General features: G+C 42.7%; 2 protein-coding genes and 1 long non-coding RNA gene across 13 annotated transcripts in view; 1 reads left to right on the forward strand and 2 right to left on the reverse strand.

Annotated features, from left to right (window-relative positions):
- MPP4 (MAGUK p55 scaffold protein 4) overlaps positions 1–2,730 on the reverse strand; it is a 62,851-nt gene extending 60,121 nt beyond the window's left edge. For 2 of the 5 annotated variants that reach the window (XM_053280096.1, XM_053280065.1), the window contains exons 1-2: positions 2,619–2,730; positions 676–743 (exon numbers count right to left, since the gene is read on the reverse strand). The gene's annotated coding sequence lies outside the window, so the exon portion shown is untranslated. The remainder of the gene's footprint in view (positions 1–675; positions 744–2,618) is intronic. The other 3 variants (XM_053280115.1, XM_053280105.1, XM_053280126.1) reach the window with 2 other exon arrangements.
- Positions 2,731–3,361: 631 nt separating this feature from the next.
- Positions 3,362–17,685, forward strand: part of LOC128338160 (uncharacterized) — a 34,771-nt gene continuing 20,447 nt past the window's right edge. Inside the window, exon 1 of the long non-coding RNA XR_008312538.1 lies at positions 3,362–3,434. This is a non-coding gene — a long non-coding RNA (uncharacterized LOC128338160). The remainder of the gene's footprint in view (positions 3,435–17,685) is intronic.
- Positions 13,465–17,685, reverse strand: part of ALS2 (alsin Rho guanine nucleotide exchange factor ALS2) — a 98,439-nt gene continuing 94,218 nt past the window's right edge. For all 7 annotated transcript variants that reach the window (XM_053280047.1, XM_053280039.1, XM_053279992.1 and 4 more), the window contains 3 exons: positions 17,421–17,570; positions 15,355–15,451; positions 13,465–14,712 (listed from right to left, as the gene is read on the reverse strand). In XM_053280047.1, coding sequence (XP_053136022.1) covers positions 14,674–14,712; positions 15,355–15,451; positions 17,421–17,570 — 286 coding nt within the window. In that variant the 3' untranslated portion in view covers positions 13,465–14,673. The remainder of the gene's footprint in view (positions 14,713–15,354; positions 15,452–17,420; positions 17,571–17,685) is intronic.

Here is a 17,685-nt window from a genome sequence, read left to right on the forward strand (position 1 = left end):
CCCACATTTTCATTTGAAACATCCACAAGGCTAACAATCAGCAAAATCCAGTATACACTATAACATCCATAACATATACTTTGATTGCACTGTACTCACATTAGTACTCTAATGTGTATTCTAAGTTAAAAGCACAATTGGTTCAATGATAAATAAGTCGATATGTTTGAATCAATGATAAATTTAAAAACCCTGAACCATTTTGAAGCATGCAATGTTGAATTTTTAAAAAAAGATTAGCTTAGGGTTGCAGTGCCAGAAAAAAATATAAGCAAATGGGAATACACCAACACAGGTATCAACAAAATAGTGCCTGCAATTACCATAAAATACCCACATTAACATAATTCTCTCCTCCTCTGCACATTTCTAAGAAGAATGCTCAATGGAGTTGTGAAGTAATGAGAAGATATGAAAGTAGGCTCTAACATCAAATGCAGAAAAATCTCTCACAAAAAAGAAGCTTAAAGATGCTGATGATGTCTGCATACTGACACACATCTGCAACCATGATCTGCAATTTTAAATGATTAAAATTAAGTGAAATGTTCTCATTTTTAAGCAATAACTACACCATTTAAGATTCCTGGAGCTTTAAAAAAAACCCCATACCTAGCAAATACTGAACATCATACAGAGATAAACAGTTCTTAAAGGAAAATAAAAGTAGCTTACTTGATATAAAGCTGCAGACAAATTTCACAGTTGTTGGTGAGAAACTCTTCTATACATCTTGTTTTATCCTAAAAGGGAAGCATGATTTCTTCTCAGAAGTTACAGTATAGTATGATCTTCTAGAACTGCCTAGGAAAATATCAGTTGGATATTAGTAGTCTAGGTCACCTCACCGCTCCAGCTAATCTAGGGACATCCTTTCCTTTTTAATCCATAGAAACGTAACCTTAGCACAGCTCATGACCGAAGACAAGATCAAAGCTTCTTAACCATTTTCTAACATAAAAGTTACCAACAGCTTGGAGGAAAATGTTTTGATTGTACCTCCTTCATTTGGAACTTTAATTCTGGCCCCTGCAGTATATTTGCCGTCTTTAAAGATAAACAGCACACAGACAATTCCAACATGTAAATATCAAACAGCAACCCTTCAAAGATGAGTCTCTTTTCCACTTGGGTAAATTGAATAAGTTTACCTTGAGACACTCTTGAAGAAAATCCATTGCTTTATTAGCCACCAACAACATGCTGTCAAATTTGCTCTGCATAGCCTTCCAATGCAGCTCAGGTTGTTGAGATAAATCTATGCCCATTTAATTATGGGATTCTCTTTAGCGAATAATTACATCATAATAAGATGGACTGGGAATAATCCACTCAGACATTCAGGGTGTTTCTAATAATTAGTGGACTAAAGACCATGAGAGCACAGAGATCTATAAAGAAGTTATGAAACAAACAACAACAACAAAAATTCCAATTCTTAGGACATTATATGATACAATTGATCATTGCTGTCAAAGGCTTCTAATTTACTTTCTCCAAAACTCTTTAAAACATCAGCAAGGTTTTTAGCTTGATCTTAACTGTATTTATTCAGAAATAGTCCCATGAAATTAATTGGACCTTTCCCTAGTATATCTGCTTAGCCTAGCACATTTAAATGCATTGAATAATCTTTTTAAATAAATGGTATTTTTCCATTTAAACAATGGGTACTCCGCATACCCTCAAGTGTTCTGTAGCAGTGATGAAAAGCATGTGAACCCAACAGATGATGTTCAGTGCTTGTTAAATGCTAGTTTACAAAATATAGGTATACAATGTTCAGTCCTCTGTGAGGAGCTTTTCTCTTTCACTGTATACAAAACAGAACCATTTGTATCACACTGTTCATTTGGCACAATACAGGAATGGCACCTTAAAAAGGGACTCACGTTAAAAAGATTTAGTGCCACTACATCAATTCCTTTTATGTTCACATAGGCTGGGTTCCCCATATCTGTGGGAGTGGGGCTTCTTTGTGTCCAGACAGCAGTTGCAGAGAGAAAGTGGGCAGGGGACGGTCTAGTCTGGGCTTCTCTTCCTTGAACCGACAGGTGATAGGGTGACTGATAGTGTGACATGAGAATCTAATGCCAGTCAGGCCTGAGCAGACCTTGCTTCTACCCTCTAGTCAATCCCTGGGCTACTTAAGAGCCAGGCCAACACGTTGGTCAGGGTTCTTCTGGCCTCCCTCTTCCTCCCTAAATTCAGCCATGCTTGCTATGGCTGTCAGCTACCAACTGACAAGGCTGGGAAGGACTTTTTTAAAATTAAAAAAACACCCATATTCCCAACTGGCCTTTGAGTCTGGTTTATTATTATTATTATTATTATTTTATTTTATTTTATTTTTTAACATTCCACATATCAACAAAAAATTCTGACTTTACCTCTTCCTATCACAACTGATTTCATAGGCATTGGTCTGAGGACAGGAACTATAGTCACAGGGATGGCCGTTGTGGGTTCCCCACATGCCCTCAAAGGGAGAGCCCTAAGGAGCATGGGGAGTAAGGGCTCAAGAGGCCAGCTCAACTCAAGGGCTGGTGGTCCAGTCACAAAAACAGTCTTTTGATCTGGTAGAGATCCATCGACATCCATAAAAACAGGTTGCTTACCTGTAACTATTGATCTGGAAGTGATCCATTGTATTAATTAGAAAAATTGGTTCTGCGCCTGCACAGGAACCTCACGGCCAATTACTTAGCTCCTCACAACTGCCCAACCGCCAGCTCGTGCCTTGCTCCTGTCTATATACGGCAGTTGGGCTTCCGTTAGTTTTGTGTAGACCGCCAACCTGTGACGATCTCTGGATTTTTTCTGTTCTTCCATTTTCTGTTGTTGGCTGGCGGCTAATGGTTTGAGAGGATCTAATGAATACAATGGATCACATCCAGATCAACAGGTAAGCAATCTGTTTATCTGGATCGTGATCCATTGGATCATTAGAAAAATGGGTGATTAGCCAGCTTCCTCATTAGGGAGGAGGGAGCAGCAGATGTCCAGCTATGGCAAGACTCTTTTCAACACCATCCTCCCAAACTCAGCCTGCCTCACCATGCGTAAGTCAATGGCGTAATGCTTGATAAATGGCTGCTGAGAATACCACGTGGCGGCTGTGAAGAGGTCTTCCATCTTTATGCCTGACAAATGGGCAGCCAATGTCGAGTAAGCCCTCGCCGAATGAGCCTGAATAGTCTTTGGTGGTGCAACTCCCTGCTGTCTGTAGGTGAGAAGGATCAGCTCCACCAGCCAATGCACCATATGCTATCTTGAAATGGGTTGTCCCCTATTTTCCTCCCTGTATGCAATGAATAGCTGTTTAGTTTTCCTAACCATTTTTGTTCTCTGCAGATAATACAAGAGAGCTCTGCACACATCCAGGGAGTGAGGTGCCGGATCCAAACATGTTTTGGGCTCTTGGGAAAAAGTGGGTAAGATGATTTCCTGTTTAATGTGAAAATCTGTGATGACCTTCATTCGGAAACTGGGATCCAGCTTCATGACCACTTTATGAGAGTAAAACTGAATATACGGTTTATCCACGCGTAAGGCCGTTAACTTGTTCACATGGTTAGCTGTAGTTATTGCCACTAGGAATGAAACTTTGAGTGAAAGGATGTGCATAGTTGCCATGTGCAGTGGTTCAAAAGGTCCCTCAGTCAAGGCCGACAGCACCAATGACAAACGCCATTTTCTATTGGCCGTTTAACCAGCAGATATAGATTATTCAGGCCTTTCATGAACCCCTTGCATTCTGGGTGTGAAAACACCGTCGTGCCTCCCCAGCCAGTGTGCTTGGTGGATATTGCTGCTAAGTGCACCCTTAAGGAGATGTTCACCAACCCCCTCAGCTTTAAAGAGGTTAAGTATAGCAATACCTGTCTGACAGTGGCATAGAAAGGGCAGAAATTGTGATCTCCAGCATAGGCCTTGAAATGTTTCCATTTGCTGAAATAATCGTGCCTTGTAGAATGGCACCTACTATTGAGCAGTATGCACTTTAGAGCCCTATTTTCCAGGCCATCAACTGTAAAGTTCTCATGTCCGGATGCAGGACCTGTCTGCCTTCTCTTTCGAGTAGATTGGGCACCAGTGGGAACCTGCGGACGTTGCCCCATGCAAGCCATAGTAGTGGTGCAAACCAAGGTTGTCATGGCCACCAAGGATGCACATCGCCCTGTCTCTGATTATCTGCACTAATACTCAACCGATTAACGGCTGTGGAGGATGTAGGTAGAGGAGACCCTTGTCCCACTTGTGTTGGAATGTGTTGCCCAGGGATCACCTGCCTATGCCAGCATGAGAGCAGTATTTGAAGCATTTCTTGTTGGCACATGTGGCAAACAAGTCCACCTCCGGAGTGCCCGAGGAGGAACACTTCTTGGAGATAGGTATTTTTGATCTCCCACTCTTGTCGCTGGTCATAGAAACTGGTCCGACTGAGACCATCAGCCAGCACATTGTCTGTTCCCTTGATGTGTATGGCAGCTGGGTATATCGCGTAGGCAATGCACCACTCCCATATCCTTATGGCCAGGCAGCACAGTGACAGAGAGACTGGACCCCCTTGTTTGTTGAGGTAGGCTATCGCTTTTATGTTGTCCATTTGGACCTATGTCACAGTGCCTCCGAGCATAGGTTTGAATGCTTTCAGCATCAGGAATACAGCTAGGAGTTCCAAATAATTTATGTGTTGTCTGGCTTGATTGCCTGTCCACTGGCCCTGGATGTGATGAGTTCCTCGGTGCGCACCCCAACCTGTCAGGGATGCATCCATGGTGACCCATTGAGCTGGTGTCAGTGGCGTGAAGGGGACTCCCTGTAGTAGATTATCCTCCACCAGCCACCAGTGTAACAAAATCAATATCCGTTTCAGAATGCGCAAAAGTATCTTTTGGTTGTCGACAATGGGATGGAAGTGTCTAAGGTACCAAGTTTGTAGTGGATGCATCCTCAACTGTGTGTAGCACACTGTCGAGTTGCAGGATGCCATTAAGCCCATCAGCTGTTGTATGTTAACTGCCTTTTGCGTTGGCTCGGCCATAAACTGTTGGATAAGAGCCCTGATTCGCTGATAATGGTCTGCTGGCAAGTATGCCCTCTTTGTCTCCATATCTAGAATTGTCCCAATGAAGTTCAGGCGTTTTCTGGGTTCCAGGTGTGACTTCTTCCAACTGATGTTAATCCCCAAATCCTGCAGAAGTTGTACCATCTTGTGGATTTGGCAGATCAGCTGATCTCGATTGCTGCTGGCTAAAAGCCAATCGTCCAAGTACGGGTAGACTGTCAGGCCTTGTGTTCTTAGATAAGACACCACAACAGCCATTACTTTGGTGAAAGCCCTTGGGGCTGTTGAAAGTCCAAAAGGCAGGACCATATATTGGTACACTAAGGGCTGGATTAAGGGCAACTGATGCCCTAAGCACAGCCCAACGATGGTGCCCCCAACCTCAGCCCCTCCATTGCTTAACTGACAAGACATTAAGACTCAAGCAAATTATTTACTTATACCTTAATATTTATTTAATTTTTTTTAAAGTTTTCTTCTAGATTTTTTTCAAGTCCTCAAAATTTGGTGTAACAAACCTGCTTCTATACTTAGCAGAGACAAGGCATCCAGCCTGTCTTGTTGCATAGTTGTTCTGTTGGGGTTTTTGATATACTTGAGTTGAGAAAATGAATGCTCAGCTGTGCAATTTGTGACCATTAATGTTAAAAATATACACAGTGCAATGTCTATGTTTGGAAACGCACGCTCAATTTTGTCTTCTGAAATTATTTTATAAAGTTCAGCATGACTGAATCTGGTTTTTACAGTTTTTGTTGCACTGAACTTACGGCGCACATATGAGTGAAGCTGCTGAACCTTGGCAGAGAGATTAGTGTCCAGGTCCTCTGGGTAAGCATCAGTTACCTTTTGGGAACACTGAGAGTACCTTTCAGTTTCAGCAGATGAAGTGACATCATTTGGCACATCACTTAGGAAAGAAAATGTGTTTGGTATTTTCTTTGTACACTGTTCCTCTTCTTCTCATCTGGGTTTCCAGTTTGTCAACAATTGTGTTTTAAGAATTTTGTGATTAAGAATTTTCCACCGGCTGGTTGAGGCTGAAAAAAAATGTATAGAGCAAATGCATTGTAGAGAAAAAATTAACTGCCACTTGACAGCAGTCAACAGCACTTCGGCCTACCAGATTTAGTGAATGGGCTGCACAGGGCAAATATATGGCAAACTTATTTTCTTCTAAAATCGTTTGCTGCATCCCCTTATAACGCCCAAACATGTTAGCGGCATTGTTGTAGGTCTGACCCCTACATTTTGAAAAATTAAGTTTCCAAACTTCACGTAAGTACAGCAATACCGGTCTGGAAATGCAGGAACCTCTTACAGAGCCCTTGTAGGTTACAAACAAGTGCTTGGTGGATCTGAAATCCTTAGTGTGATCCAGGTAATATAAAAGTGCTCTTCGAACATCCAAGGAGTGCATTGCACATTCTAAAGGTGTAGATGGGTCCCTGAAGAACATAGGGAGAACAATGTCTTGGTTTAGGTGGAAATCTGACACTACTTCGGGCAAAAAAATTCGGGTCCATATGCATTAGCACATTATCAGGATAGATCCTGGTGTACAGTAAATCAATCCACAGTGCTGTCAATTCACTAACACGCTTAGCCATAGTTATAGCAAGTAGGAAGGCAGTTTTTAAAGTCACCAGCCTGATGGATGCCAAACACATTGGTTCAAAAAGGGGCCTCAGTTAAAGCTGAAGCAACCAAGGGTATGCTCCACGGTTCGACAGGAGTGCGAATGGGTGGCTAGGTGGCCAGATTTGGCTTTAAAAAAGCCAAATTCTGGCTTACGGCCCGTTTGACTCACGAGTATACCCCTTAGGTTCTGGCAACCATACAAATTCATGAGGACCTTCAGAAAAAACTATCTGGTGTGAAAAGAGAGTCTTCCCATCACAGCCCAGATGTACTGAAGAGAGTGCACCTTCAAAGTTACATTGGCCAACCCATGTGATTTTAGATCGTCAAACAGAGGAGCACATCCCTAATTGTGGCTTGCCTAGGCTGAAAACTATGTGTTTTTGCATAAGCTTCTAATCGGAGCCACGTGGCAAGGTAATTTCATCTGGTGGAAGACTTCCTTAGGTTAAGTAGGATTTTACTCAAAAGCCAATTCACCATGCTGTTAGACAGAGGGTGAGAACATCTGGATGCAGGACGTTGCTGTTGTCCAGCACCAGGAGATCTATCTCTTGTGGTTAGTCTGTGGTATTGGTTTCTTGACAGTTTGAGTACCAGTGGAAACCATGGTTGCCTTAGCCACCATGAAGTCACCAGGATACACGATGTAGGAGCAGTCAGAAGGTGGGCAACCACTCAATTGATCAGTGGTCGTGGTGGAAACATATACAGAAACTACAGCTGCCAGTCCAACTGGAAGGCGTCTCCCAGTGATTTGGGGTCATGATCTGCCCTGGAGCAGAAACGAGTGCACTTTGTATTCCTTGAGGTTGCAAAGAGATCTCTGGTTGGTCTTATCCAACTCATGAAGAGAGAAGTAATATAATCTGTCTTGATTTCCCATCTGTGCTGTTGTTGTTAGAAATTTTGACTTAAGTCATCCACTATGATGTTGTCTAGGACAGTGTTTCTCAAACTTTTTGGAGTCAAGGACCGCTAAATTCTTTGTGCAGAGTTTCAAGGACCGCTACATTCTTCATGCGCAGTTTCCCGGACCAGCAGTTAGTAAAGGGGTTTCAAGTCTATCTATCTATCTATCTATCTATCTATCTATCTATCTATCTATCTATCTATCTATCTATCTATCAGACTTCTATACTGCCCCAAACATGCATCTCTGGGCAGTTTAGAATGAAAATAATATAAGCATTAAAATAATTAAATTTGGAATCTTTTGCAAACATGGAATATTAGGGGTTCTTAACCTTGGGTCTCTCAGTTAAACTCCCATAACCCCCAACAACAATGGCATTTGGCCATTATGGCTGGGGATTATGGGAGTAGAAGTCCACCAATGTCTGGGTACCCAAGGTTGAGAACCCCTGAATCTAAAAGCCTGGGTGAACAAATTTGTCTCCAGTATGTCTTCAGTATGTGCGGGGTGGGGGTGGAGGTGCTTCTGATTACTCAGTGGAGAGGGTATGTTGGGCCATTAGAAAAATTCAAAAGCTACATGGGGCCAATGAAAACAACATACAAGCAAGCCCCACTGATGCAAGAGGGAAACAGCGTTCCCTCTCAAGGCGCCTCAACCACAACAGGCAGCTGGGTTTCAATCAACCAACCTTTGGCTGCAAATAATGAGCATGCAAGAACCAGCAGCCCTTCAAGTGGCGCCCACTGCCATACTTTTTCCTCCATGCCCCCGCACCGCATACAGTTTGAAGCTGTAAAGATAGGGAATAAGATAGCTGTAGGAAGATCTCAGCAGCACATGGAGGCAAGGCACAAGAAGGGTCCCATGCCTCCGTGATACTCTTCCTCTTCCATGCCATGTGCAAAATTGAGGAAGTGGGTGCCTTGATTTCAGTTTGGGGGGGGGTTGACTCCCAGTCAGGGACCGGCACTCAAGCCTTCGGGGACCGGCAGCGGTCCAGGGACCGGTGGTTGAGAAACACTGGTCTAGGACCTTTATGTGGCTGGCTATTGGGTAGACTTGATGCCTGATGCACCAGTGCCATAGTTGTAGGCTGAGTGCACAAAGAGACACTGTCCCTCCCTGCCGATTAATATAGGCCAAGGCAGTGGTATTGTCCAATTGCACTTGTACAATTCTTCCCTGTAGAAATGGCAGGAAGGCTTTCATTGCTTTGAAGAGAGCCAGCAGTTCCAAAATATTTATATGAAACAGCTTGTTGAGGGGTCCACTTGCCTTGAATCTGATGTTCCCCACAGTGGGGCCCCCAGCCCAACAGCGAAGCATCCGTCGTTAAAAAGACAGAGGGAGCCAGCATCTGAAAAAGTACCCCTTCCAGCAGATTCCTGCCTGTTGACCACCAGTTAAATGAGTGTAGAATCTGATCTGGAATCATTAGTTGCAGGCGTTGGAAGTCAAGTCAACATTTGAACGGAAGACTGACAGAAACCAAAGTTGTAATTTGTGCATTTTTAATTTGGTATACCACACTACTGTGTTGCTGGATGCCATAAGTCCCAGGAGTCTTTGAATGCATTGGGCCGGTTAAGGCGAATGTTGTTGGAAATGGAGAACCAGGTCCTTGTTGCACTGGAAGCACTCTCAAGGTGAGTATGCCTTCCTGGCCTCTGTCCAGGACTGCTCCAATATAGCGGATAACACAAACTGGCTCCAGTTTGGACTTTTTCCAATTGACTAGGATCCCCAAGTCTAGGAGGAGAGATAAAACATACTTTTTCTGAAAATGTAACTCTTCTCTGTCTCTGGAAGTAAGGAGCCAGTCGTCCAGACATGGATAGGCTGACACCACTGCATCCATACATTTGATAAATACCCTGGGGGTGGTGGAAAGTCCAAATGGTAAGACTGTGTACTGGTACATTTGAATTCCTATTGTGAATATCAGATATTTCCTGTGTTGTGTTCTGATGCCAGTGTGGAAATAAGTGTCCTTGAGATCCAGCATTACAAACCAGTTCTCCTGATATAGCAGAGGCAAGATCTCTTGTAATGCGATCATGTGGAATTTTCTCACATGGACAAATTTGTTCAGGTGGTGTAGAACCATGATGGGCTGAATCCCACCATCCCTCTTCGGGATCAGAAAGTAGCGGGAGTAAAAACCCTTCTGCTTGTGCACCCACTGCACTTGGGGTGATAGCCCCCTTTTGCCAACAGCTCCTTCACTTCTTCCAGCAATGCTAGGTAGGGTTGAGCAATGTTAGGTAAGGTCTTGAGGTCATTACAATAAGTGACTATTATTAAAACATCAAATTAAAATTCTTCATACAATACATTCGTTATCAGGAGGAGCAGAGAGCTGGTCTTGTGGTAGCAAGCATGAATTGTCCCCTTTGCTAAGCAGGGTCCACCCTGGTTGCATATGAAAGGGAGACTAGAAGTGTGAGCACTGTAAGATACCTGTGTGCTTGCATGCAGAAGGTTCTAAGTTCCCTCCCTGGCATCTCCAAGATAGGGCTGAGAGAGATTTATTTAAAATATTTATGCCCCACCTCTCCACTGCTCGGGGCGGCTCACAACAATAAAACAGATACAATATATAATAAAATCAATAAAATTAACCAAATTAAGTGAACAAGTTAAAAGTCAGGTTAAAAACCACAATCAGTATTAAATTGCAGATTAAAAATTTTTTAAAGCTAAAAATTGAGAAATATGAAAACTAAGAACTAAAGAACCTACCAGATATAACCACAGAAGGGGCATTAAAAGTCTCTTTAAAAAGATATGTTTTTAGTTGTTATTTAAAAACTCTGAGGGAAGGAGCATGGCGAAGCTCTTCGGGGAGAGCATTCCAAAGCCGAGGGGCCACAACTGAAAAAGCCCTGTCTCTTGTCCCCGCCAACCGGATCTCTGTTAGTGGCGGGGTCATGAGCAGGGCCTGAGACGATGAACAGAGAGCCCTGACAGGTTCATATGGGCGAATGCGGTGTGACAGGTACCCTGGCCCCAAGCCGTGCAGAGCTTTAAAGGTAAAGGCCAGCACCTTGAATCTAACCCAGAAGCAGACTAGTAACCAATGAAGCTGCCGCAGGATGGGTGTGATACTCATGAAGTGATTTGCGCCCATGAGCTTCCTTGATGAGGCATTCTGGACCAACAGAAGCTTCCGAACAGTCTTCAAGGGCAGCCCCACTTAGAGCACATTGCAGTAGTCCAATCTGGATGTTACCAATGCATGAGTGACTTAAGTTCAGGTCCTACTTCTCCAGATAGGGTCTAAGCTGACGTACTAGCCATAGTTGATAAAAGGTGCTTCTGCACACTGCCACCACCTGCACCTCCAAGGACAATGTTGGGTCCAGAAGCACCCCCAAGCTGCAGAACGTCTTTCAGAGGCAGTGTGACCCCATCCAAGACCAGATTTACTTCATTACTTCGATGATTGTTTCTACCAACCTGGAGCACTTCTGTCTTATCTGGATTAAGTTTCAGCTTGTTCGCCCGCATCCAGTCCAGAACAGCCTCCAAGCCCCAGTTCAGAGCATCCACTGAGTCCCTGGTGTCTTCCTTGCAACCTTGGTGAAGCCACTGCCAGTCTGTGTAGGCAATATTGAGCTAGATGGACCACTGGCCTGACTCAGTAAATGGCAGTTTCCTATGTAATGGCTACTAGTTGGTGGCTATGGGCCACCCCCAGCCTCAGAGGCAAGATGCCTCTGAATACCAGTTGCAGAGAAGCAACAGCAAGAGAGAGGGCATGCCTTCCCTCTTGTCTGTGGGCTTCTCAGAGGCATCTGCTGGGTCAGTGTGTGAACAGGATGTTGTACTACATGGGCCATAGGCCTGATCCAACAGAGCTGTTCTTATTCTTAATTAAGCTATCCAATTCTAATTTCAAGTTAATGAAGTTCTAGTCTTTTCTCCCTCTACTGTTTTAAAGGTAGCATTTCAGTGATCTTGAAAAATGTGAGCAAAATTCTGGATTTCAGAAAGCTGAATCAAGCAGCTTGTGACCAAGCAGAACATGTAAGGTGACAATGTCTTGTAGAAAGAGAAATGCATGGTTCTATACTAACAGGAGCAAGAGAGTTCATCTAATAACCAAGTGTAAACAGTATTCCCCTTTAAGGTACAGTTTAGGTCATGCTCTGCTTTTCTACATGCACATCTGGCTTTCAATCTCTCTGTCAAACAATGGAAGAGTTTGGATTTGGTTTTTGAAAGAAACTGAATGAAAAAACAGGTTGCTTACCTGTAACATGATCTCTGTGGGGATTCATGCTCACTCAACTTGGTCTTCTGCGAGGCGGGTCAGTGAACCCGCAGCGCTACAGGCAGATTTACCTTATACCAAATTCTATCTGGACAAGATTATCCTCCATCCAGAACCTAATTTCTGTCCTAAAGTTGTATCAGACTTTCATATCAACCAGGACATTGTGCTACCTACTTTTTCTTTGACACTTCCACACCCCTTGAATGTTCTATACATGCCCTGGACATTCAAAGGTGTCTCCTTTACTTCCTGGACCACACAAAGGCATTCAGCAATCAAGCAAACTATTCATCTCCTATGCAGGGACTAGTCAAGGTTTAGCCATTTCAAGACAAAGATTGTCCAACTGGCTAGTTCAGCTGATCTTCTTTTGTTACAAGAAGTAAGATGTTCAGCTGCCTTCCAAGATCAGGGCACATTCTACTAGGTCCATGGCTATCTCAGCTGCCCACGTCCGGCATCAGTATGAAGGACATCTGCAGGGCTGCTACCTGGTCCTCGGACCTGCCCTTTGTCCGACACTATGCTGTGGACTTGCGATTTGCTTCAGAGGCTAGTTTTGGTTGGGTGGTCTTAAAGAAAGTACTGTAACTGCTAGCACCCTCCTCCTCTTTATGGGAGCTAGTCACTCACTCAGTTGTGAGGGACCATGGATCCCTACAGAGATAAACAGGTTGCTTACCTGTAATTTATTATCTTTGTGGGGCTCCATGGTCACTCACGACACTCACCCGGCTGTTCCCTCTGCTAGCTTTTTTACACACCTGTGCTGCTGTGATTCTTGCCATCTTCTTTTACCTCTGGATGTTGTCAGTCTCTTTGCAGTGGCCATTTCAGGAACTGAAGAGGGAAACACTCTCCTGCCAGTTCTATAGGTACCCTTTGAAGGCTTTGATAGCACTACACCTTAAAGGGCCAGAGCGCCTAAATGGAGCTAAATATTCTTCCGTGGGCCTACTGCACAGATGCAGAAGACCCAGTTGTGAGGGACCATGGATCTCTGCAGGGATGGTTAGTTCAACAAGTTTCTGAACTTGATAATTACTCAGAATATTGATTGGATCAATCTCTTCCCTATTCATCAATTTTACTTTTGATAGAATAATCATATAACTAGCTGACCCTCCTCTCGTTCTCAGCTCTCCCCACTCCTCCCATGTTTTTTTAATCTCTAGCCGGCTGCCTGGCCAGCCACTTTTTCCGGCCGCCCACCGCTTTCTCCCCGCCCCCCCCCCACTTTCTCGCCCTCCCTAGCCGCCACCGCTTTCTCTCCCCACCTGCCCGCCTATCTGATCGCTGGCCTATCTGTTGGCCTTATGTTCCCTGCCACCATCGCTTACCTCTCCCTCTCCCAACACTTCTCATTAAAATGACTCCAGAGATATTCTGAATGAAATGGGTTATTTAACCCGGTAAATCATTTAAATCAGCAATAGAAGCCTTTCCAATAACAGAGTTAAAATGAAACATCATTTTAAGACAAATATTAATTCCTCCTCAAAATGATTAGAGAACTGCATCAAAATGCGATCTGTATTGATTTCCACAAAATAATCACAGTGTTAGCAATATTATTTATTATAAAAACAGTTCCATTTATAGTCACAGCTCCCAGCAATAATTTCTTTTAAATAAAGGAGCTACACACAAGCCATGATTCAGATATCCAGAAGTGATTTGCACTGACTAACTCAAGTTAACTTTAGCCAAAAAATAATAATTTTTTTCTATATTTTCCACTCATTTGTGAAGACATAGTAAAGAACAACAGCACCTGTTTTATCCAAGACATCAACTAACATTATCCATATAAACCAAGGAAAAGGTCACAAGAGGATACACAAGAACAATAAGAAAGCTTTGTTTGTTTACAATACTTTGACAAAAATAGCATTAAAAGGTTTTCTTCTTGACAGCTAGGCATAGCTTATGATGGGGTCTCAGTGTAGAAAGCCAATATCTGAATTTTGACTTCGCATACTCTTTAATTCAGACCTTCTCACCTTTGTGAGACCTAGACTTCACACAAGGAAAACTGTTCTATCAACAACTTGTATTTTTTGTTCATCTCGAGTCTTGAGTTTCCAAGACTCAGAAGCATGAGAACCATGAGTTCTGTAAACATATTAAATACAAATTCAGTGCTGAAATTCACATTGACCATTGCCTTTAAGTTAAACAGTTAGCAAACAAAGTGTCAGTTTCTATATTCTTACCACTATGGAAGTAGCAAGTTCATCAAATTTTGATCGTTACCACAGCAACTCTTGTGGTTGCTCTCTGTAACCCTACTTTCAAAATTGATTCCAGAGACCGTTTTGAGTCAGAACGTGCAGCAGGCTATTTATGGCAAACTTTTTCTTAGTAAGACACAAACCTAGGCAGTTTAATTGAGAAAGACACTGAGTGGTTCTATAGTGCATTTCAGTCCTTCAAAAAGCATAAAGTTGGCACCCTCTTCCATTTAAGAAGCAGTACATCCTACTGCTTTTATACAATTTCCAAACAGATGCCATGCTACGCAAATCAACCTTGCCATTTTGAAAAGTTTTTTTTCTTTTCAAATTGCAGCTATCCTGCAAATCTTTTGTTTCTTCCATCCTCTCTCTTTTCAGTTGGTTTTAGGGCTTTGGTTTTTCTGTCCTTAAAAGGAGGTCCAGGTATGACACCCACAGCATGATGATCTACTCTTCTTCTTAAATATCACTTTAGAAATGAAGGATAAAGCTCTCTTCAGAAGTCTTCCATATTCAAGCTATTGGCTTAGGTGAGCTTTTCATGTTGAATCTGGTAATAACACGCCTGAATATAAACAAAAATCAAGTTTAGCTTAAAGCATTAATTTCTGTGAAACAGATAAAAGGACTTCCTGTTATTAATTTCTGTGAAATTAATTTCAGTGAAAACAGATAACAGGACTTCCATTTTCTCCTTCCCTTCCAATATTTGGCATGCAGAGGTTTTGCTTGATAAGTTCTCCTCTGATGAGTAGTATTGTGCAAAAGTCATTTCACACGATTAATCTTATGATCTGGTCCCTTTTACAAAGAACTATATTATTTTCCCCATCTGTAATACTAGTAAACTAGAAATGATATTTTCAAGTTTGAAAAATGTCAGTGTAATGCATTAACTTCCTTTAGGCTTTTGTGAATGAGTTATTTTAACACAGGTTTGCGGCTTTCAAGTTTCCAAGGTAGGGGCTATATGGGTTACTGCTGTTTCTTTTGTTTTAGAGATAGATAGATAGACAGACAGACAGACAAACAAACAGATAGATAGACAGATATGGATTAAAATCTGTGGACCTTGTATTTGCTACCAAAGCTAGCAAGATATTTGGATGAAAGTTTAACTAGCTCTCTATATAAAACACAGTTACATATCAAAAAATATGGACAACTAGTATTTTAGAAGCAATATATGTGATTATTTAAGGCTTGCCTTTAGAGTAGTGAACATAATTCCTTGTTCCCCATGCTGGAGATAGGGATCCATGAGGTCCTCGATCAAGTGCACTTCAGACCCCAAATTCCTTATCCTGCACAAGAGAAAACATATGTTTAATTCAACCAACCAAACTCTCACACGACCTTGATGAGAGGGAGGGGGGAGAGGTGGGAAGCACAATTCTCCATATTACTTGGGATTAAATAGCACTGGAGCAATGCTTCTTTATATTATCAAATATGAAGATTCTTCTGGCATTTCCGCCTTTGAAGGTTAGGTTAATGTATCTCTATGTGTTACCAGCTACACTGTTCCCCCACTAATATAGACACATTACAGCCAATGTGGTGTAGCAGTTAGAGTATTGGACTAGGACTGGGGAGGTCCAAGTTCAGGGTTGTTGTGAGGATAAACAAACCATGTACACCACTCTGGGCTTCTTGGAGGAAAAGTGGGATATAAATGCAAAAATAAATAATATATAAAGATAATGTGCATTTTGATATACTAACAAATGTGTGTGGCAAACTGTCAGCATGTGGCTGTCTCTCTAGAAACACTGTAGCCTCAAACTGTAAAAAGCCAAAGTTTGACTTTACAATTATATAACAAAAGTATGGTTTAGTGTCTGCAAAGACTGCTTCCCTTACTATGCTAATTACTACATGCAGGCTGCTCCAAATTTGACTTGTACAGCTTATCTGCATGATTAGTTTTTTTAAAAGCAAAATACACATGCAACATCCCTTTACAACAAGTAAATGTGGCGTGTGCTCATTAGTGACAAGTGAAATCCTGCCGCCTCCTTCCCATGTCCATATCATCTAGTGAAGTTCCATTCCATTTGCAGTCTTCTGCTGGAACACTCATCTAGCTCCTTTTACTTTCAGCACTGCACACCTATCCACTAAAAAATACAAAACAAGCATGAGTAGCTAGATAACTGAAGCTCAAGCAAGGGTATATCTCCAGTTCAGGGGCGTAGCGACTATGTGCTCATGGGCAGCCTCCCCCTCCCACCACCACGCTTCCTACCCTGGAGGTAGTGCAGTTCCCTGGTGGTGACCGGGCACTACCCTAGTGGCTGTGACCCCCGCTACGCCCCACGTACCGCACTCCAGCACGTTCTGCCTCCAAGGCACCCTCATTTCCAGCCGTCTCAGGGTCAGAACCTAGAGACAGCTAAGCAGCAGCAGCAGGCTGTGAGGTGCTTTCCAGATTAGCTGCTCAAAAGCGGCTAGATGCCTCGTTCCAGCAAATCATATTCAAAACGTAAAACCTGCAGGGGGAGCAGTCTCGCGAAAACTTACAACCCGAAAAATCAACACCTTTTTTACGCTGGATATACGACGTCCTCACTCTATATCGCAGTGATTAAATTTGAAACAAGGCATTGGAAATGTGAACAGCACCCTGCTGTCGGTGTAGGGACTGCAGTGTAACAACACAGGAAGTGTGGAAGCACACTTCCGAGATACGTCCTGACCCCGTTGCAGGTCTAATCTGGAAAGGGCCGCACACCTCTGGGGATCGGGCAGTAAGCTGGTAGGACTGCAGCATCAGTAGGAATTACTGTCCAGCTGGGGAGAAGAGGGGAGGGAGGCGGTGTGTGTGATCTTCTCATGCGTTCGCTCAATTATAGCTTTGCCCCTGCTTCAGTATGGAACCCTGCATGCAAAATAATTTCCCCAGGGAGGCATGCTTGGTACCTATACTATTGTCCCTAGATAACAGGTGAATATCTTTTTATTCTCCCAAGCCTTTCAGAAATAACTTTTTGCACTGTTTTAACCACTGTTTTGATCTGCTATATTTTGTTATGGTATTACATTTATTCTTTTAATCCTACACTGCTTTGCTTACCTGGCACACTTCTTCTCTCTTTCCCCACCTTTTAAATTAAACAGAGAGACCTATCCTAACAATAGTGTCCTTGCTGCTTTAATACAATTCAATCCAGGATTCTTCTGGAATAATTTCTCTGATCATCAATCTGGAATATATTTATTTGATCACCAATTAGAGAATTCAATATACTTTAAAATTTTAAGGTTGCCCACCTAGCACGTAGGACCACATACAGAAAAACAGGAAATAAATCATCCATGGACCAAAGAAAATCTTCATGGAGAGATTCAAGAACATTCTGGGATATCTCCTCAAAGGTCTGCTGGATCACTTTAAGTTTGTCAGCAGGTGTAAAAGTTGTACTATTCAGGGGAGAGGGAGAGAGAGAGACAAAGAGAGGACAAAATTAAGACACATTCTCTTCTGTTCTGCAGACTGAGTCAGCTGTCCTTAATCATTTTAGATCTGTGAGATAAT

The sequence above is a fragment of the Hemicordylus capensis genome, chromosome 1, assembly GCF_027244095.1.
Source record: "Hemicordylus capensis ecotype Gifberg chromosome 1, rHemCap1.1.pri, whole genome shotgun sequence".
Taxonomy (NCBI): Eukaryota; Metazoa; Chordata; class Lepidosauria; order Squamata; family Cordylidae; genus Hemicordylus; species Hemicordylus capensis.